General features: G+C 36.8%; 1 protein-coding gene across 3 annotated transcripts in view; it reads right to left on the bottom strand.

Annotated features, from left to right (window-relative positions):
* Positions 1-22782, bottom strand: part of DNM3 (dynamin 3) — a 186905-nt gene that overhangs the window by 112955 nt on the left and 51168 nt on the right. For all 3 annotated transcript variants that reach the window (XM_049809312.1, XM_049809311.1, XM_049809313.1), the window contains 2 exons: positions 20782-20830; positions 12221-12334 (listed from right to left, as the gene is read on the bottom strand). In XM_049809312.1, coding sequence (XP_049665269.1) covers positions 12221-12334; positions 20782-20830 — 163 coding nt within the window. The remainder of the gene's footprint in view (positions 1-12220; positions 12335-20781; positions 20831-22782) is intronic.

Raw genomic sequence — 22782 nt, 5'->3', positions numbered from 1 at the left:
CCACCACCACAAAGCAGCCTGAAGGTCAATTTTCCTTTTCATTGGCCCGAGACTCTGATTCCAACTTCCCCAGCTTCCAAGTTTATTGCATTCACTCTCCCTGAAGTTAGAGTTCTGCAACCTGCCCTGTGTATGCTTCTAGGAGCTATGACTCTCACGGAATCTGCCATCACCTAGGAAGAACCAAATCACGCAGAAGTTATTTAGGACACCAGCGCTCACAGCACACATTTAGATTCACATGCATTCCTGTCCAAGAAGTTGGTGGAGATCTACCCTTCAGAATATACTCCCAATACTGACATTTGCCTCAGACTTCCAGGCAGAAAAAGAGCTACTGGCAACAATTCCATACAGTGCATACACAGACCTATATACAGTCACCTCCAGGTTTAATTTCAGAAGAGCTAACTTGATATGTTAGCTGTTGCTTTAGACCATGGGCTAAGGCAGATTAAAAAACCCAAACAAACACCACCAAGTACAACACTTACAGCACGATTAACAAAGAGAAAAAACTTTACAGGAGAACAAGGATAGTTGCCTGTGGGGAGAATATCTTAAAATCTACGGTAAAGTCATACTTGGCAAAATTCAATAGATCTGGTAAACATCAAAGATAAAATTTAGCAGGATAATTCCACCAAGCACCATTAAAAGAAAAATGGGACCAGCAGGGTTACCAGTGAAAAACAATGCCAGGCCTAATAGCACTGATCTACCAGAAGCAATTTATTATGACACCAGAAATAGCTATTTTCACAGTGGATGCTTGAAATGAAAACTTTAAAGCTTCTTTAAGTCTTGAGCTATAGCAAAGTATTCAACCAGCCAGCCAAAATAGCTGAAGGGAAATAGGAAGGCCACATGTGGAACTAATTACTCATGTAGAGGCTATGACAAAGAACATTTCTCCAGACTTTTCATGGGGGCTTCACTTTCAGGAAGTAACTCTAATTACTGTTCAAGTCTCGGCAGCCTGCATGCCGCTGACAGTTCCAAGAAAAAATGAACCTATTTGCCCTTTTCTTGGTCTGAAATGCCAAAATAGAAAAGCACAACTAGAGTCATTAAAAAGAAAGAAAATAAGCACTGGCTTATTGCATTAGCTTCCCGAGCAGAATCCTTTTTATAAATCAGTTTTTCAGCCTTCACAAAACAGCAAATTCTGTGTCCACATTAACTCGCTCTCCGTTGGCTGCAGTGAAACTGTACATCTTGACTTTTTACAGCTTTTCCATACTGGGGCCCACTTCCTGCCCAGTTGAAGAAAAAAATCTGGCCTGAAGATGAAATGACTGCTTAACATTACACTAAAACATCTGGTACCATTTTATACACAGACCCATGTCTGAGAGCAGGCAATTCTAGCGGTCTCACCAGCGGCACAGTGCATACCCAAACCTCCCCAGGGTGACATCATCCCATATATGGACTCTCAGGCCCAGCCCTCCCCCTTTTCCTGGTCCTAAATTCATTGCCAGATCCCCAGTCTGCTGCAAATGTGCCACGTCAAGACTGGAAATCACAGCACTTCAGTGTGTTTCAGTGAGTGCTGCAGAGTGTGAGGGAGAGCCGAGCACAACCCGTGATGCAGGAAGGCAGTTTTTCCCCGAGACTAAAAGAGGATTTAAAATAAATAAATAGACGCGTCCGGAGATCCTGCTCCGTCGCCCCAGTGTTCAGACTACCTGTTCAGGACAATGCTGTTGTACAGTAGTCTGCACATTGGTTAGACTGGGCAAGGGAAAGCAGCGGCATGGACTATTGGGGACGCAAGTTGCTATTGCCAAGGAGAAGACAGTTATTGCTCCTTTCAGATCTCATATACAGTATTTTTCTTCACAGGTTTTGCACACTAGGGAATAAGAAACGCTAAGGGACACTGTGAAAAAGGAGGACTTCAGAATAAAGCGGGGAAGACATTCTGGTAAGGCCTACTTTGGAAGAACACCTGGCCTATGACCTGGCGAACCTAGGTGACTCCCCTCCCCCCCTTCCTCCAGTCATCACTGCAAGAAAGATGGAGCTCTGATGGTTTACTAAAACCTATGCAAGAAATGAGAGAGGTATACTGCCTAGAGGTATACTACCTAGAGAAGTGTACAAGAGTAGAGTTAAAGTCGGTCATTTCTTTTTTCTTTTTTTTTTTAATTTAAAATAAAGCTTTTTTTTTCCCCCACAAACTAAAAAGGTAAATTTAATATTTTTTTTTTTACTTGTAGCAATCAGTATAAATATTTAAGGAGTATATAATTTTTTTTTTAATGCAGAAAAGGCTTGCTAGAAGTATGTATTCTGAATAGGTCCTGTTGTGAAGTATGATCTGAAGATCAATTTTAAGAAATTATTTTCTCTTAAAGTAATAAAATAATAGAAAAGAATGCATGAATATTATTTTAAATTATTGTAAAATATATTATATCACCTTTGGGAGAACTGTACTTAGGTTTTATGCAGCTGGATATGCAGCTGAAACTTCTTTGCAAGTAACCTATGCTATACATGCTAATGAAAACTGGGAGGGAAACCATAGTAAAACTATGACTACTCTATGCTAGGCTTCTGCTGTGTAGAATACAAAATCTTTGATTGTCAGGAAAAATTACCTCTGAAAGTTCAGGACATGATGGAAAAAAAACCCAAACAATAAATAAATAAAATGGAACAAACTGCTTTCCATCCCGATACCTGGCTGGCCATTGCATATAAGTGATCAGCACCGCTTGATTGTTGCCGCTCTCACGTATACTTTGAATCGCTGATATTTCTTCTAACATTCAAAATGATAAGTTACTTTGTCCTGAATCCCACTGATAAAAATGGAATTTGTAAACGAATGCAGAAGTTTGCTTTGGTGAATTTCCAGCTGTCCTGGTAGGGGAAAAAAACCCTCAGGCTGAATGAAATCCCCACGGACAAAATAATACAAAAAGTCTGGGCTGCAATTTGATACCAGCCGAACTCCAGAGTCAGCTCCCCTAAAGTTAACACTAGTAACAAACTACTGCAACCGGAAAAAAAATCCCATCTATATGGTGCTCATTATTGCCAGGAAGGCTTTGAATAGCTATACTATAAAAAGAATTAGCAGAAATATGCAGCCATTAGTATCATAACCAGTCAATTTTGCAGAATGTGTGTTATATTTTAGACAGCCTTGATGCTGTACAATTTTTTTTTAAATATGTATATTATTATTACCTTTTTCATTGCTCCTTCAATAATCAATAGAAGTCCTATTGGGGAGGGATGGTTGTGTAGCACTAGTGTGACTGTGCCTATATGGCTGTCTTAAAGCCTACAAAGCAAGAACTAGCACTGTCATTTCTCTTAGCCTCCCACCTAAGCTTATGTATTTTGACTAAAAGAATTCTTTTTTAATGCGTATATACACTTACAGGTTAACAACCCTATCTTCGTTTATTTTGCAGAAGGTTATCTTTAGGATTAAATTAGTGGGGTTTAATCCATTATAGTATGAGTAGATGGCATTTTTATTCTCATTCTACTTTAAAGTGGAGTTACAACACACAGTTAAATGTAGTTATTAATAGAAAATCTGAAGAGACAGGAAGAAATTAAAGGAATGGAACCAGACTCAAACTTGCATTAAAATTTCTCAGTCTCTAAGTATGATTGCTGGTTTAGGCATAGCAAATCTGAAAAGTTTCATGACTTAGATTTTGTTTAAGCAGTAGAAAAACGTTTCCAAATCTTGTTAAGCAACTTGCTCAGTTATGCTTTCAAGGGGCATATGAACATTTGTGAATATTTTTTTCTACCTAGTGCTTACTTGCATAGCTACTTTTATTTTTTTATAATTCTGATCTAGAAATTAAGAAAGGAACTATTGTTATCCAGGCAATAATAGGCTCTCAGTGCAAATACTGTTGAAGACAGCCTGCATTAACTTTTGCTAAATAAGCAAGGACAATGAATACATATGGAACTAGTGTTTCTCTTATCTTTAGTCCACTATTTGCATTAATCTTTATTTTAAATGACCTTTCTGGATTTAGGAAGTGATTCCCCTCCCATACACCCATGACTCTTCAAAGTTACATTTTTAGACTGTAAGGCTGAGATCTAGGAGGCCCCCTTGGCATGGGGCTTGGAAAGGAGGCGGGGGGGGGGGGGGGGGGGGGGAATGCAGTGTGCAAACCAACAGATAGGGAAAGAAAGCCTGTATTGTTAGGAATGAATAAGGAAGTATATCTACTCGGCTCAGTAATCAAAACATTTTCAAAGTCAATTCTGTCATTCTTAAACCAGTGCTGCTTTAGTTGAAACAAGTTCTAGTTGATCATAATCATACAGAAAAGATTACTGTAGTTATAAAACAAGAGTTTTTAAATATGCATGTCAACAAACACAAGGTAGCTGTATACAAATATTTCAAGAGAGAAGAGCAAACATTACTTTTTGCAAAGACTAAAAAACTTAGCAGGATTCAATGCATACTAAATCATGGTGAGAGTTCTGTAAAAACCAGGACAATCTCAATGCTTAAGCCTTGTGTATAAACTAAATGATACAGTCCATATTACAGGAAAAGCACATTAAAGCCAGCAGAAACATTTAAGTAGGTGACTGTTTCAATGTAATGGACTTTCTTTCATCTTTAAGGAGCGTATTTTTTTTAGTACACTCAACAAAATTAAATAGGGAAGAGGAGGAAAAATATTTCACACTTTTCTATATATTACTTTAATGTTAAAAAAAAAAAGGAAAAAGCAAAGGACGGGGGGAGTCAACTTTACAGAAATAACTATAGATCAAATAAGCATCCAAAGGTGAAAAAAACTAGTTACTTTTAAAAATCATGGCATTTGACATTTTTCTGCCTTGTCAGCCTTGTCATTAAGTTGCATGTTATCTTCTGTATTACCATTACCAGTGCTATTTAACGCATCTGTACTTTCAGAAGACTAAAAGACACTGCTATCCTCTCCACGCTCCTTGCCCCCCTTCCTGCACTATCACAGTGCGTCCACCGACATTTCTGCAGACCACCCAAGTATCACTGTTATATGGAAAATATTATAACCAAAATAGCAAAATACTTCCATAAGAATTCCAAACTTATAAATAGAATGTTAAATTATTATAATCTTTTAATCAGACTCTGTTAAGCAGATTGGAAAATAAAAACCCCTAAATCTTAGTGTGCTTTTTTTGTTTTAAAATACTAAATTTTAATCAAGAGCATAACTTTACTTTTACTTGCAAAAGGCTTTGCTTCCTGAACTGTACTTTGTTTAAAAAAAAAAAAAAAAAAAAAAAGAAGAAATCCTAACTGCAATAATATTAAAGGTCAGGTTTAAACCTAAAAAAAGACAGGAAATGCCACAGTTAAGAATTAAACTTTCCTGAATAATGCTACTGTACTTCAGTGCTGCATTTTACGCTGCATTGCAAAACAGCATCTAAAAATAACAACCAGCCCTTAAATAAAAAGTCCTGATCACAGTCGGAGAGAATACAGTTCTCAACTCAATTTCCAAGCCACCGATATTTAAAGTCAGATCCTTAATAGAGGTTCCTGTAGATATAATATTGGCAATCATGAGATTTTATTTTTTTTGTTACGAGTATCCTAAAATATTCTTGAGCCCTTTACTGACTCAATGAATCAACCAGATACAGCACCCAAAAATGTTAAGCCCTTTTAGCAAATCAACCACAATTTCAAGGAATTTCAAAGTTTTTAAACAAGAATCCAGTGGAGATAACTATCCAGTCATTAGTATTACCCAGTGATTAAGTGAAGGCAAAATAAATTTGCCTCAGTTCAAGATGTAAATCTCTTTGCTGATTCTTTGATGAATTCTCCTTGTGTACAGTTATTAGAAAGCCTGCACAATCATTCCACTTACAACTTTTACTGCCAGCATAACCTCCCTGACAGTTATTAACAGAAAACCTATTAATTAAAATGCATACTTTTGTTCTTCCAATCCTTTTATACTATAGGTTGCCAATGAATTTTACTGTACAATTCTTTGCTATTTCAAGGATCCATAACACAGAAACTGAGACCTAATCTTCTCCCAGACTAAAGATCTTTGATTTCTTTAACGACAAAATGCAGGCATTAAATTTGGTGAAATCTATAAAACAAGCAGTGTTTTATATTTGTTTTAAAACTACTTCTAATTTGCCACTTTTGTTTTTCTTTAAAATGGTGAAGCAGGTAGGAAGAAATGCCAACTTAAAGCACACACTTAGAATTTTACTTAGAGCTACAAAAACTTAAGCAAGCATATTATAAAGTCACAGTAAGCATTTTTAATGTCTTGGAATTAATTTTTCATGTCTGAATTAGCTAGTCATGTTTTGTGCTTCATTCATTTTTTTAAGACATCTTATTCCATCTTGTTAGGTTGAAGGAAAATTTTATTCATATAATTGATAAACTTAATTGTACACTTCAAGTTGTATATTACCTAAAATGCATCTTTTTCTTTATGGCAAAGTAATGATTAGAGCTAGAACACCTGAATAATTACATATTAATTTATTATTAGTCTAATTTAAAGCCTCAACACTATCACTACCTTTAGCCTTTTGGTAAATTCATCCCTTTTACATTCAGTGTTCAGGCTGGAACTTAAGTCTTTTGCTGCTATTCTGTATGGGATATGTTTGAGAAGGCTTTGAAAGCACAAGCTTGCTGCTTACCTATGGAGGCACTAGCGAGCAACAGTGATTTGAGAACACCATTATAAAACAGAATCATTTAATCTGTATAGAAAAGTAATACAACTATTTTTTCCCCTTTTAAGCTTCCAATGTGTTTTATACCTCTTGAAACAACACCCCAGTGATGTTGCAAACGTCATTGCTAAACTGGATTACAGTCACTGTGTGTATTTTATACACAGGAAATATTAGCAAAGCAGCACATCTTGTCATGTGAAATGATGCTGTTTGCATGCTTTTGATCTATAGCATAGTCCATGTTTAACTGAAAAACTTACTGAAGCTCTACAAAGTTATTTTGTTTTCTTACAAAGTAGATTTTGAGAGAAAGCTAAATTTAAATAATATGCCAAGCAAAATACTAAAGAAATATCATTATAAGTGTATAGTTTTAACATATTAGCAAAATAGATAGAAAATGCAACTAGTTTTCTTTGCAGCACATTCCCTTTAACTGGGTTAATGTGCAAGTGGTTTCGTCCATTTATACAGAAAGATTTTTATTTTTAACATGCAAGATTATTGTACTTATCTGCTCCTAGAAAATATGTACTGTATAAACATATCCTTTATCTTGAACTTCAGTATTTCTGTGCTTCCAAGAAGAGTAAAAACATCTGGTTAAATTACTATGTGTGAGTACAATATGCAGGCAAAATCCTGTATGAATTGCATATAAAATAAACCACGGCTTCAATCCTTTTTATTTTTTCAAATGCTCAGTGTGACCAGTCTGTTGAAATCGCATCTCTGATATATGTCAGCACAAAGATAACCGATGTACCGAAACGCTTCTTTTCTGAATAAAATCAAGTTCTGTTCTTGTTCTACAGCTCCCAATGTTTTAAAGTTTAATTCTGTTATCTGTGTTCCCCTCCAAAGCCCCCCAAACCGGAATGGTACAAAGTGTTGCACACCAGCGGTGATGGCTCCAAGGGACTGGCTGGACGGAGTTGTCATGTGTCTGCCTGTCTACACTTGCTGTGCAGAACATCCTCTCACCTGTACAGCAGGCACAGACAGGCAGTCGCATGACAACCCAGCCTGAGGGACAGCCGCCAGTGGGAAACCGCTCTGACACACCAGAGCATCTTCACCAACAGCTCCAGCCAAGAGTCACTCTGGATCTCAGACGGCCGGTCAGTAACCAAGCCGCGTACTGCAACTCACCTAGAGTCAAACCAACACTGCCTATAAAATACAATAAAACCCACTGCTGAAATTTTCACTGTGCTTCCTATAGTACTCTTTTCCTAGTTGTTCTCATTAACTCACTAACAATAAGTTTTATTTATATGCAGCTTTGCAGCACCATTGTATGTTTCATCCTCCCATTTACTTCTCAGGCATAACTTGAGCAACTCGCGTTATTAGGTTATTGTTGGTATAAAAATGACTAACATTCCTGCCAGCCGCAGAAGCCGAGAGCAGCTTGTTGTGTGGCAAGTTAATTCTATAAACAGACACAATGTTAGACCTTGGAGTAACTTCTCCCCTTTCCACTCTCTCACCTCCTCACTTATTTTCATATCTCCCTCCCAAACCACACAGAATTTTACAATTGGGAATTAACTGTGAAATTACAATACAAACTGCATCTATCAGTGGATGTTGATAATACTATCCTTTCCTATTGAAACAGAATGGAAATATTTTATTTGGAAATAAGGCTAAAGGGGATTCTTCCAGTAAATGTAAATGTCACATTTTTAGAAGTTTTTCCCCTACAGCCCATCTTGGCATCTTTTGCACACCAATAATGCCAGTGAAACCTCTGGATGCTTTAGAAAGAATAATAAAATCACATTCTCTGACCTTGCCCTGTAAAAATGCTACACCACTTTACAAATGGCATCCTTTTGTTTACAACAAAGATCTTTTTGATTCATAAACTAGAATGGTGTTCCACATTCCCAAAGTCCATTTTACCCTAATGTAGAAGTGGCTAATTCACAAACTTCAAATTTGCGGGTTAACTCTCAAATAAATCTTGGCACAAAAGCTTACAGCCTTTTGTGCTACTTAACAAAGCAGTAACAACCAAATGCTAAAATGCTCAGATTTAATCTTTTTGTGTGTGTGTAGGTAGGCCTTATAATATTTTAGCTAGTATTATATGGAATACTCCAGAAAAGAAAACTCTTTTTATTCGTGAGGTCAATGAATGTGCTAATCTTGCACTTATTTCCAACAGCCTCAAAGTGGTACACAGTATTTTCCTTGCTTGATTTTAAGCAAGTAGAAAAGCACAAAGTCATGGTACTGGTCATGCAACAAAGTCATAAACATAGCAACTGTATGCAGGATGAGAAACTAATCTAGATTAGTTTTCACATAACTGATACTATAACTGCTTTACCCACACTGTTCAAACATCAACTTGATATCTACATAATTATAAGCCTAAAAGGCTTTCTTAGGCACTGATTCCCATCTCATCAGGAATAAAATCCTGTTGTATGGTTGAGCAGCAACAAAACCATGTCAAGAAACCAATCGTTTCTTTTGTAATACTGATATCACACAACAAATTTTGAAATCTTTTGCCAAAGTAACTTGCTTCAAAATGCATTCCACTGTGGATTCTTCACTTACAAAAGCTGCAGCTCACGAATAAAGGAAATAATTTACATCCTTCTAATGGCACTAGCAAGCAACCACTTGCATTCAGAGAGTGATTTTCATCTCAGAGTAAATTCCAGACTACAGAAAATGGGCTCAGCTTACACTAGAGGGGGTACACAGCTCTAAAGGTCCTAGCAAGTGCTCTAGCTTTGTCAAGTACATTGTCAGAGCTCACTGATACACAAGCTGCTACAACATTCCTTACTCAGAGGTAGAGGCGCAGGGGGAACTCATCACTGTGGCAGGAGAACAAAGGTGAGACCTGACTTTCTGCATCTTCCCCAGCTGCAATGGAGAAATTCTTGCTACTGTGCAAGGACTGCAGAAGTGACCAGCCTGAGCGGGAGGCACGGGGGATCTGAACTCCCTATGACCTCACAGCATGCACAGCCGCACTGAGCCCGGGCACAGTCCAGACACATAAACATGGGTATCACTTCACACATCACTGAAGACTACATATCTTACCAGGGTGGAAATACAACAGCATGCAGCCATTTCAATAATCATCTGAGAACAGGATGTGACAAATACCAAGCCAAGCTGAAAGTGAGGAGAACATTTTAAGGAGACAAAATGTAATTACAAAAATTGGAATTCAGCCAGGAGATCAAATATTTGCTTCTTTATTTTCAGAAGCCAACAGTTTTGTTTCTGAAACAAGTCACCGGTCTTTTGATTAACCTACAGGTCAAGCCATAGCTTCAATCATCTTCAGAAAGTGTCTAAAACAGAGCTTACTAATCTTTTAAGTCCTACCGAGAAATGCCCAGTAAACAAAAAAAAAAATTCCAACATAACTTTGTGAACTCTTTCCCAGGACAGAATAATCAAATTATACAGCAAATCTGTACTTAAGGAGGAACTTCTTCCACCAGCAAAAAACATGGAATACTATACTGTTATCTTCTCTTACTGCTCTAAGAAATTTGTGAGTGATGTCCCATATTGGCCTGAATGAACTACTGGTATTTTCATGACTCTCAAAACCCAACTGCTTGGCAATTAAAAGACATTAGTTTAAAATATGCATATGGAAATCAGACAGCAGCCATTTCCCTCCATGTCCTATTCTGAGATTCCCAGGTGACTCTCCCTAGCAGACTGTCAAAACAAACGATTTATTTTTAAAGTTGCATAGCAGAAAACATTCCATAAGTATTTTCAGGATTTTTTCTATTTCACACTAAACAAAGATCAGACTCCAAAAAGCAACACCAAAACTACCTAAAAAATTGCCACAGCACATCTTGGATGCTTGAGACATCCAAGCAATTGCTTGAGACAGAACATACCAAGAGGTGTTAAACTCACCACATCACTTATTTTAGTTACAGTTACCTGTACCTAATCGAAGACAACAAGTTCTAGCAGCTTCAAGGTACATCACAAAACCCAACAGCTTCAAATTTTCAAATTCAGAAACGCATTTTTTGCATTTCTTTTAAATTCATTTTTATGTCATTGCAATAAAATACTTCAAATTAAATTTAAGAAATCTGAGAATAGAACTTCCCCACTTGACACTTAGCTCCTCCCCTCTGTCTGACATGCACTCCTTTTCCTGTAAATACATTTGAACCCCTTTAAAACTTAAAGGGCAAGGATCAAAATCTTCAAGATTAACCTAATCTGTCCCTCAATCTTAAGGTCTATCCCAAAATGGCTAGTGACTCAGGAAAAAAACACTACTGACCAGCACAGCTGCCACCATCAACAGTATTACTGAAGTAACTACCTATGATAAGTACTGTGTTCTGGATTTGCAGGACTCAGCAGAGCTCTGGCTTATGTGCACGCCTTGCAGGACCTCATGCCTTGCAGGACCTCTCCCCAGTGGTTCTAGAAAACCCACTGCAGTAAAACACTAGGTTAGTTTAAACAGAATATGAATCGTCTGCACAGTCACCATCAACCAACTCCCTGTTTTGTTGGAGTAAGCCAGTGTTTTGATTATTACTTAGAATAACATGGAAAGATTGAGTGATGGTTTAAAGCTCATTTAAAACTCTCTCTTTACCTATGCCTCTTCCATCCAATGAACAGATTCACCCCAAAAACCACTAAATTTTTGCTGAAAACATTGAACTTGAAAAAAAATCAGAAAATAATAGGAATTTTTTTTTAATGTAGCCCAATTTTTCTACAAAAACCAACACAAACCTTAAAAAAACCACAAGGGCTTTACTGTAAAGCTGATAGTGCACATAATAATCCCATTTTAACCTTCAAAAATCAACAAGACTGGTGGAGTTTTGGATAGGATGTATCATTACCAACATTGTTGAAAAAAATAATTACACAGACCAGACGAGCTGCCTAACAACAATAAAGTGGGCAACCTGGATGTCCTGCTTATCATAGAAATGCTTTTTTCAGTTTTCTTATTACTTACCTCAGATTTACTGATCAGCAGTGACATTTCTTAGCAAGGTGCATTTTTTGTCAAATTTGAAAATCCATACTAACCAGCTACAGAACTCTGCAGACAGGCTTTTTATCCTAGCAGAACATGAGGCCGGAGAACAATTGTTATCACTAAATAAAATGCTGTAGTAACTTTTAGAAGTAACTAGGCTTTTTTTTTTTTTTTTTTTTTTTAGACCAATGTGTGGAAGCCACAGGAAGACAGGAACAAAGTAAACCAAAAAAACAAACAAAAACACCCCACACAACACCTTTTTATGTTATCAACATTTCAACAGAAGTCTTAGAGAGTCAGCATTCTCCATGAACCAAAACCAGAAAATTTAAAGAACACAGGTAAAACCTTAAAACACTCTTTCAGTTAAAATTCTGTACAAGCTGATTTAATATTTTAAGCTGGTATCAGAAGGCTGAATAAATATTTTTTTTTTCCCCAGTAGAAAAAAAGTTCTTCATTCCTTACCTCATCATCTTTATACCAGGACAAGCTTTCTGCAGTTAGAACGAACCAGTATTCCTTGGATCCTCCTTTCATGATGCCAATATTGTTGATGGTCAGCCAGCCTTTCCGGATGACCTGTGCAGAGGTGCAGTCAGGCACAAGTTTAGTTCATTACTCACTTGCCATAATTCTGCTGCTGCATTCATTCTTTTAAATAAAGACTTGTTTTATTTAGCAAGTACAGTGGCAAATTCAAGACTTTTTGCAGGTTCCTATCATTCAAGCAAAAAACCCATAACAAGTGAATATAGTGTTTTCAGTCAAAAGGCTGGAGAAAGAGAGAAGCCGAAGTATTACTGTGTTGTACTTACAACAAGTATGAGTGTATTAAGGATCATGTAAACTTGAAGATATTTACTTGCTGTATAATAACTCATTGTACAAGTCCATACAACTTTATATATGATTATTCTGTTCTAGTCTAATTGTTAAGGTCATTCGTAAAGTTGGATACTAGGAAAAGCACCTAGATTCTGGCAAAGCGAGTGGCTTCTGGCACACATTGGGAATTTCCAAAAGGGGTTGAATCAAGTGACAAGGTGGAGAGGTCTTCTACAGTTAATTTGACATTAAGATAGGAAGTGGTAAAGAGAAGTATATGAGAGCTGTTTTCCTCTCATAAGGTAGAAGAGGAAAAGAAAAGAAGAAAAAAAAAAACCACTAAAGATGGCAATAAAAATCAGGGGGAAAATGGGTAAAGCAGAACTTTATACAATAGATACAAGCCAAAGATGAAAGAACAGTTGGGAACAGCATACCTATAAACACGAAAGCTAGGAGGCTACATCATGCAAAGAGAAAGTCGGGCAAAAGAAAACTTAAGAGGGATGAGGTGAAGAAGAGAGAATGGTCATGAGACCTGATTTATGGATCATACAGAAACTTTCCATTTTATTGGAACATTTATTGTTTTCCAATACATATATGACAAAGCAAATGTTCCTTCCTATCATACTCTGAACAAGACAACAGAACCCTCCCAATCCACAGGTGCAGGGAACCTCAGCCATTCTGTTTCTCCCCACAGCAACACCCTTTACTTGCTTATGAAGCATTGAGATGGAAAGAAGTAGTCAGAGAAGCCCTTAAGAACTCCCTCAACAAGTCCCACAAGCATGAACTTGTGTGATCAAACATTAGATTCCTTTTGCTTTTAGAGAAGTATAGGAAACACTGACATTCCTCTCATAGGGCTTTACAAGACAAGTAATTCTAAAATCAACAGATAACCAGAGAAAAACATTGCTCAGTATCTATTCCTTGTCATCTACAGAAGTTTCAGAATCGGAATTCACTCCCATTCAGCATGCATGTTCATGTAAGCTCCCTGAAAAAAACAGCTTTGGTATTCCACAAAGCAAGGGACTAAGTTATATCCAATAACTAAACCAAAGAAAGAGATCATAAGTTGCACCTGAAAAGCTGGTATAAATATTGGTAATGCACATAATCCAAGAGTATCAATTTCATTTGATTTAAGATGATCACGTTTTCCCACTCACTACCAACCAGGCGAGCAGTGTAAGAAAACCACTGAAGATCCAAAACCAGCCTACAGGTTTTCAGCCTGTAAGAAAATCACTAAGAAAGCATTGATTTGGTTCTGAAACTCAGTAAGCTATGAGAACTAGACATGAGTCCCTTAGAGAGACTGAAGGGTACAGCACAAGCAGGCTGGATGGAATAGCCTGTACTACAAAGGTTCCTGCAGAAATTTATCAGTATTTTTAATATTGATTTTCATTGGGGGGGGGGGGGGGGGGAGGATAATAAGTGGAGAGGGGACATTACAGAGTACAAATAGACATGGAATGCTCGTCTGAGTGCAAGTTAAAGCAAACATACTGACACAAACTTGATTACCCATCAAATCCTCATTTTATTTTATGATGTTTATTGAAGTAAACTTTTAACAGGAAACAAGCAATGTGCATATATAGCCAGTGTATCTCAGGCAGCTGCCACAGAACAGGTTGTGGAATCAAGCTAATTTCATTTTTTTCTGCACTAAACTACACAAAAGCAAATAGAAGAAATTTTAGGAAAAATCCAGGAAATTAAGCTTCCCCAAAGACTCAAACTTAGCTCTGCAACAAGGTGAGCTGTATTTGTGCAGCAGACTAAATACAGCAAATGTGCAAAGGTGATTATTCCCATGTTATAAAGAAACTGAAATAAGAGACTATGAGAGAGGATGCTGTTGAACCATGCTGCCTGCAATTGAAAATGCTGTGTTGCTCCCTATAAAGCACATATCCACATACAGGAAGCACAGGCAGCTGGGCTAGCACACTACTGAGAACTGGTTTGGACACACATCTTAGAGAGAGTAAAAGATTTGAAGACAGATGTCACAGTGGCGATAAAAACGTGGTTTCTAGAAGCAAACCAGTAAGAAACACTGAAGTAGCATGTTCAAGAACCTTACAGGTGATGAGCACTTAAAAGGGAAGGGAAGTAGCACTCTGCTTACTCCATTCAGTGCTTTCCCTCATCATTACCCCAGGCTTTGTAGCATGTTAATAAGAGTCAAATTTTCTCAATTTGACAAGAACACATTTGTAGTAGACGTCTCAGAACAGACCAAGCCAAGATTTTAAAATCTAAACTATACGAGCCGTTTAAGAATGAATGAAGCTTTTAATAGTTCTAATGTAGGAATTACTTTAGTTGCACAGCTCCAAAAGACTGTCTTGCTCCAGTCCAATGCATCTCCCCATAGATGCCTAACCATCACTGGGTGTGGACAGAAACAAGCTGACTTGCTAATACAAACATTGGTCACTGTCTTGTAAAGGAAGGAATTTGCCAGTTGTTTCCTCAGAAATCCTGTGCGCTGAGGATTAGATCCAGCTGTTATTCCCACAAAACACTGCATGAAGTGTAGGGCACCAAACTGTAGCAGTATCTTGGGCATGTGTTTTTCATGTGCAAATTTCTAGACCTGCTTATCTATACCCCTCCGGGAAAACAGGGTACTGTGTTCTCTAAAATATTCTGGACACTACAACAGATCATAACTATCCAAAATGCTTGCAAGCAGTTCCAGGAGACATCAAGAGAGACAAGATCAGCTTAGTGTGCTAAGCCTCATGTCCTTTTCATTGAATTGTTCCCATTTCCCAGGTATATTTTGTTAACTACAAAAAGCTACACTTCCAAAATACTCAGTACCAGCGCTAGGGTCAGGGGGAGGGAGATGTCGGATCAAGGTGTAAGTACAAAACAAAGTGAGATTAAGCAACATAGTTTTACTTTCCAGAGAAGCTGAATTACACTTTAGACTCCAGCCAATTTCCAATACAATTTTTTTTCTGGAGTTATTTCTCAAAAAATAACTCCAGCTATATTTTAGAAATAAGTGTCCTTCCATGGATAATAAGCAGCAAAGATTTTCAAAGAGACTTTTGAAGTTAAAAAAAGCTCTGATGGGGGGCTGGTTGTTTTTTTTTTTTAAACTGTTGTGTTAACTACCTTCTATAGTACTTCAGCTTGCAAAATGAAAGTAATGTGTTTCATTATTGTTTTCACTAGTTCATTTTCTGGTTGGTTTGGATTTAAGGGATCCATTTCAGTATTTTCTATCATATTTCTAAATGTCACCCTGTGCAAACCGGATATTAGTGACATGAGTTATGAACTTCAGGAAGGTGAAAAATATGGGCATTGCCAGAAGCTAGTGAAGACAATATTCTGACCGGTAGTTGGGCTCCATGTACAGGATGAACAAGAGATGACACAGTTCCTTCCTTGAGGTTCCTGATACCTAATCTGGATGTCTGAAAAATGAAACTTAGAGGGTACGAATGCACATGAACAGGCCAGAAGGAAGTCATTTTCTGATAGTTCAGCTGCACAAAACCCAAATCATATCTGTTGTTCTTATTCTCCACCACTTCATGGATAAACAGGAAAGCAGAATTTGACACATAAGTACATTTTATGTATTGCTGCATGACTTATTCATTCCATTAAATCAAATAAGGTATTTGTAAATGAAATACATTAGAGAACCAGAAAGTGTTCCATTTCTTTAAAAGAAGTATTTACGAGATGATTTCAAGATAAGTGAGAGATAAGTGAAATTGACTGGGCAGACAGAAATACAAGTGTGAAAATCATGAGACTGGTAACTTCCACAACAATAGAAGCAGCAGCATTTGTTGAGTTAACATAACTCTCTATTAAAGTTGTGTTATGTAAATCCATTGAAATAATTTTGAACACACAACACAACTCCCAGCACTACTCTTTCTTCTAATCACTGTCATAACATGTGTTACCAAATAGTAAGCACATTTGAGAGAATAAAAGTTGCGAAAACTACTCTGTGAGGCTTCCTTACAAGCTATTGGTTCTTTGGGTTCAAATATGAAGATTCTCATGCTGCAGAGGCTAAAAAGGAACAACAGATTAGAGGGGAAACCTAATACAGTATTTCACTGTATATTGCCAAACGTCAGAGCATAAACTGATCAGACCTGTTCTGACACTGAACACAACCAAGATCTTGTGACATCACTTCCCTCAAAATCACTGCACAATATATTGCATAACTTAAAAATAATGACAGTGGCTTAAGTCCTAAACACATCTACTTTAAAGAAAAATTTAATCTTTACTGAAGCAAAGTACTCAACAGTGAAAAATTGAAAGGCTTCCAAATGTAGTTAAACAACGATTGAGGTGATTAAGTCAACCATGAAGGAATCTTAACCTGAAAAATAAGTATAGTTAAAGGCCATTTAGAACAGCAATACTTCTCTAGTCTTTGATAAATTGAAAATTCAACAGCAGCATGTCTCATTCAAGGGTATTTCAAAATTTAGCATCATGTGGTTGTCCATGGGCAACACTTCTTTTACAGAAACACTGGCATTTCTTAACAGAACAGCCTTGTGATGATTTTTCATGACACCTCACTGACCATGGCACAAGTTTCTATTTCCATCTACTTGCTTAAAAAAATTCTGTAAACACATTTTTTTCCTGAGTCATGCAAGGTAACAGGATTTAAGTATATCTGAAGAAAGAAGCAGCAAAGTATGCTACAAAACAGGATTAAAAAGAAAAAAGAAAAAAGGGGTTACTAGGGAAAAAGTTACTTATTAGCACTATAGTTCAGGCCAACTGATGGGGTCTGAATGCTACCTGTGTCCAGAACAAGTGAATCAGATTGCTGGCATAACATTGTAAAAGAGGCAGGTCAAACAAAGCCTCCGAACCCAAACCTCCAAATCACTTGGAAAGTGACTTCAAACTCATAGTTCAGATTAAGCCCCTTCTCCAATTACAGGGGCTACTTCAAGCACAGCAGCAGATTTTGCCACAGAAGTAAAACACAAAACAGAATTTCATATAAATTATATATAATCCCTTATAATTTGAATATCGTGCATTCTTACACACAGAGTATCAATTGGGCACATGGAGCAATGACACCTTCATCTTCAAAGGTTTATCATGAAGGGGGGCTTTAAACACTAAATTTTAGTCACCAAAACAAATCTCAACACAAAATACACAGTTAAGAGTGGGTCAGCTTTCAGGAACCAGATCTTGCTAGTATACTGTGTAGAACCAAGCGTTACACTGATTATTTCAAGCAAATTAGAAGACAGACTAACCTGTGGCTTAAAAAGAAACTTTGTGGAGTCAGGTCAAAACCTCAGGCGGTAGCAAAGAAAAGACAAACAAAAAAGGCCAAAGATTAAGTGTGAGAGGATAAATTAGTAGTAGAGGAAAAAGGAGCAAAAACATGTTAAGAGGAATTGGCATTACACTTCTTCCAAAAAAGCAATATTGCTGCACTCATCTTATTTCTGAGATACACAGAAATAGTTAATAGTAATCTGCATCATTCCAGTTCAAAGCAAGCTACAAAAAAGAAAAGCAATGGATTGCAAATGAGCATCCCACTGTTTTGGGAAAACTTAATGATCTTGATCACCCACAAGATTCGATTCAACTGCTGTTAGAATCAGTGCTGCCTAGTCCTTTTTCCTTTCTTGAACATTAGTTTAAATTTGTTTGAAATGATAACTAATATAATTAATAGTATAATGTCGCAACAAACTGGAAAAATGTGTATGTTTTCATCATATATATTACCAAAGAATGCAGATGACACAGAGATTTACTTCTTACACCTAACCATCACTGAACCACGAGTAACTTGTTACAAAACTAACTGCTGTTTAGACAATTAATTCAAATTAGTAATATTAAAGGCATTCACATATTTATTTACTCATGAGGTGGAAGGGTTAGAGTCTGTCCATGATATATTGATCCTCCTGGTGCTATGAAAAGAATCTAAAAAGGCTTTAAATATTTCTAACTTTATTAATAAAACTCACTTTTTCTATCAGAAGTAATTCCTTTACATAAACAAAATACCAAGAACAGTACCTGTACCCATAAACAGCATGTTCATTTATGCAAGAGCTAATGTTTCCTTTTGGTTACCAGAAACTTATTTGCCCACCTTTCAAAAAGAGGTTTACTATGAATAGAGGCACTTAGATCAGATAAAAACTGCTTTCCAGTTATATAATAAAATAAACACCAATTAGTCATTTTAGTTTGAGAAAGTCAGTAAATTATAAAAATATTAATTTTACTCAAAGTTTTCTACAAATTTTAAGTTATACTAGTTCATACTTGTAACAGCAGGTTAGAAGCAGTTAAGTGATGAACTGCAGTTATACTTCATTGAGGAGGTGTTACAGACAAGACAGTTTAACGTTAAATAGTTTAGTAGCAAGTATTCAACAAACCAATGAGTTAGAGACAAACTTTGCCCTCTGAGAAGCTAAATGAAAAAGCAACAATAAAGCTTACAGAACTTAGCTCGTACAATTTGCCTTGAAGGCGGTAGATTGGTTCCCTGAAATAGCAAATTGCAAAAATGAAGTTTTATTTCAGAAACATTTTCTCATTCTTTTCAACTCCAAACAATTAACTTACAAACATCTTTTTATTATCTTTAAAATAAAAGGTTCAGCAAAGTCCTTTATACCAAAAGTAATCAAGTTTCAACATTTAATTTAAAATGCCAAGCTTTTTCTCTACTTCTTTAGAGAGAGAACATTCACTTAATTAAAAAATCATTCATTTTATTTGTGTATTTTTGAAGAGTCAGATAATTGGCTGATTTTCTTTTTATGGGACACTCCAAAGTGATGATGGTTGTTGTGTTTGACACATGTTCCGGCACAGCTAGATAAGAAGTCTTTGAAGCCATTTTAGTGTTTAGACCTTTCAACTTTTTTTCATTTTAGTCCAAACCATATATTACATCAAAAATGCCACTCATGCTGGTCAGGCTGTGGGGGACCATCACATCCAAGAAGTTAACAGATTATTTTAACTAACACCTCAAAAAGTAACCAGCACTTTCTTGGTGGAAGAGGTCAGATTTCTATCCCCAAAAAGATGACTAAGTTTTCAATTAATGCTAGAACTCTGATCTACAACAGCAGAATAGGAGACTTTCTGAAATCTCAGGTTTATCACCTGAGGGATCTAAATTCAGTGTTCACATTTGAAAACCTTGACCTTACACCTCCTGAGCACTGTTTGACCAAATTGCACATGAAAACATGAGGAAGACGTTCAATACTGGTAACTATTTATACAAAATTTCATTGTCTTATTTTTACTAGAAATTTTTATTTCCTTTTAAAGTGCATACTAATTCCACAACATTTTCTTTCTGTTTAAGACTTTGCAAAACCCTTGAAGTGAGCAGAAACCCTCAAAGTTGTAGCATTTTCATTATTTTCACCCCATATAAAAACAGGATTGATCTTGTGAAGTACTGAGCACCCCTGGCCCACACAAAAGCAAAGAAAGAAGCAAAGCTCAGGAGCACTTAGCATCTTGCAGAATCAATCCCATATTCTTATGTGATAAAAAGAAAAAAACAAATAAGTTCATTAATGAATCTTAGTGAAAATGCTAATGAATCTGAGACCATCAACCAGTTATTCTTTCTTTACTCTGAGAAAGGTCTATGGGTTAAACCACAAGAGGTACATAGTCAACATTTTTGTGAAGTCAACTCAAAGTTTTCAGAAGAGGTAAAGGCAAATCCACTTTTGCTTGCTGACTTGCCCCTTCACTGTTATTAAGCTGTGAACATGTAAGAACTAGTAAAACGACTATGACAAAGCACGCACAAGCAAGTACTCACCAGCATTTTGGATTCTGAAATTCACAAATTTGCATTTAATGACAAAATACATTGATGGGTAACATGAAAGATTCAATGCACTAAATGGCATGGGAGGGGAGACACTAACCAGCAGTGCAAGCAGTAGCAGAAATATTAAACAATAAATGATGATAACAATGAAAGTCAGGTGGCTTTGAAAAATTCAGTAAAACAAGACAATGATGATGCATTTTATATATGTTTGAAGCAGAAAAGGTAAATGATACAGTTACAACAAATAAACACAGCCAAGAGCTTGGATTAACTTGCACATGCCATTATCCATTCTCTGTTAGGTGCCTACCTGATTTCCCACTGCACTTTTGTTAACCTGACTGCTTCTTTGTTGGGCACTAAGGGAAGCAGAGGAAAAGAGTTACACTGAAGAAACTCGAACTAAGCCAGGTCCCGAGGAATAGATTTTAGCAGTAATAGTTACTTCTGATTCCAGCACAGAAAGCTAGAGTAACAAAGAAACACAGCAAAATCATTGCATGTATGTGCATATTTCAACTGCTTTTTCTTACAGTGTAGGAATGACTGCTTATATTTGCCTGCTTAGGACAGAAGGGACATGCACAGCAGACAGCTCCTACTAATCACCTCCTTTGTAACAACATCCTACTTGGATTGGTAAAGGTTACTAAAAGCACAGAGAAATTATGGCTCATGTGGGTAACTTTGGTAACATTAGCTCTATAAATATTCAAGAGACAAAAAGCAAGCCATTTCTGTTATTTTGTGTACAACAAAATCCTCCCCTGCTGGAGGCTCCTTAATAGCTTTGTCTTGACAGTTTGTTTTGAATATTATTCCAATATTTATATGCACTTTGAGGGTGTTAATATAACCAATGGATGAAGCCATCACAAAGCTCATTCAAAAAGCTGGAATCATATAAGAGTAGAGCATATTTGAAATTAAACCATGTTTAAAATATTTTGCTCAATTCTTGAACTCTGGTAATCCCAGTTCCTGAAACAAAACACACTCCTGTCTCAAAACATACAAGTTGCCATTAATTCTAAAAGCATTTGCATTATGTGGTGGTTTGTAAGGGTTAGGCCACAAAATTAAAATATTGCTAGAAAGAGGAAGAAAAGAGTTCAGAGAGCAGGCTTTGGCTACTCAACCACCAGAGTGGCCACTGGTAACGGGAAGCTTTGTTTGGATTGGATTATACCATTTCACCAGGCATTGACCAACTGAAGAAAAAAGCATAATTAGATCAGCTACAAACACAGCTCTAAAAGAGTAAGAAAAAAAGAAGTGCTTGGATCACAGCCTACAGGCCAATCCTGCAACTGTTTTGTGCACAGCTGCTGTTCCAAAGAATTGCTGAAGCACCAAACTCAACCCCGTCCCAACTCTGATCCTGCCCTTCAGACCACACTCTATCAAACCAGCAGTCCACATGCTGTCGGTAAGAAGATCCACAAGGATGTTTATTCCATGTGCCTATTCACTGGGCTTAGCTCTCAATCATCCAGATCCTTTTGACCAAATAACACTGCATGTCTCTGGTACATGATCTGAGTGGCATAAGCTTTGGTGCATAAATTATGATTAAATAACATGCACACAGAAAACACAGCATTAAACCCTCACCAATTCCAATCTGTTGTTTGAGAAACACATGAGATGGCTTTAGGAAACCTAATTGCCATTCCTTTGGTTTGGTTTGGGGGTTTTGGGTTTTTATATTTTTATTTTATTTTATTTTATCGCCTTAGGAAAACTAATTAGACCACTAACATCATACTAAGAAACCCATGCCTTTTAGAAATAGCCCTGCAATTGGTCCTGTATTTACTGTTCTAAATACAAATTACTCTTTATGTAGATGGAAGCATGTAGCTATGTCTGAGTTACACCAACTAGAAACAAACCCAATCCCAATGTTTAACCACTCGTTCTGCTAAAAGAGACAAACATTAATATTCTAAGATTTCACAATTTCATAGCTATGCAAAGTTGTTCTAAATATGGGCATTCTTAAATCCTTTTCAAGTCAATTCACATTGTGCTGTACCTGCCTTAGGCCCTGCAATGCTGCAAGGTAGTTTGAAATGTCTTGTGCTTTCATTCTTATGAACAAGGTTCACAGGACTTAGACTTACAAAACACTGCAGTCACATGAGACAACTGGCTAGAAGACTCAGCAAAAGAAAGGAAACACTAGGGAATCTGAGGAATCTATAGTCCAGAATGTTTAGACACTGCAGAAGCCCATATGCCACCCAAAATGTATTTCATTTTCCAGTTCTAACATAATTGCTATAACAATAACATGATTTTAGTTTAA

Source organism: Accipiter gentilis, chromosome 8 (assembly GCF_929443795.1).
Source record: "Accipiter gentilis chromosome 8, bAccGen1.1, whole genome shotgun sequence".
Classification (NCBI taxonomy): Eukaryota; Metazoa; Chordata; class Aves; order Accipitriformes; family Accipitridae; genus Astur; species Astur gentilis.
This window is presented reverse-complemented; position numbering and strand designations above follow the sequence as displayed.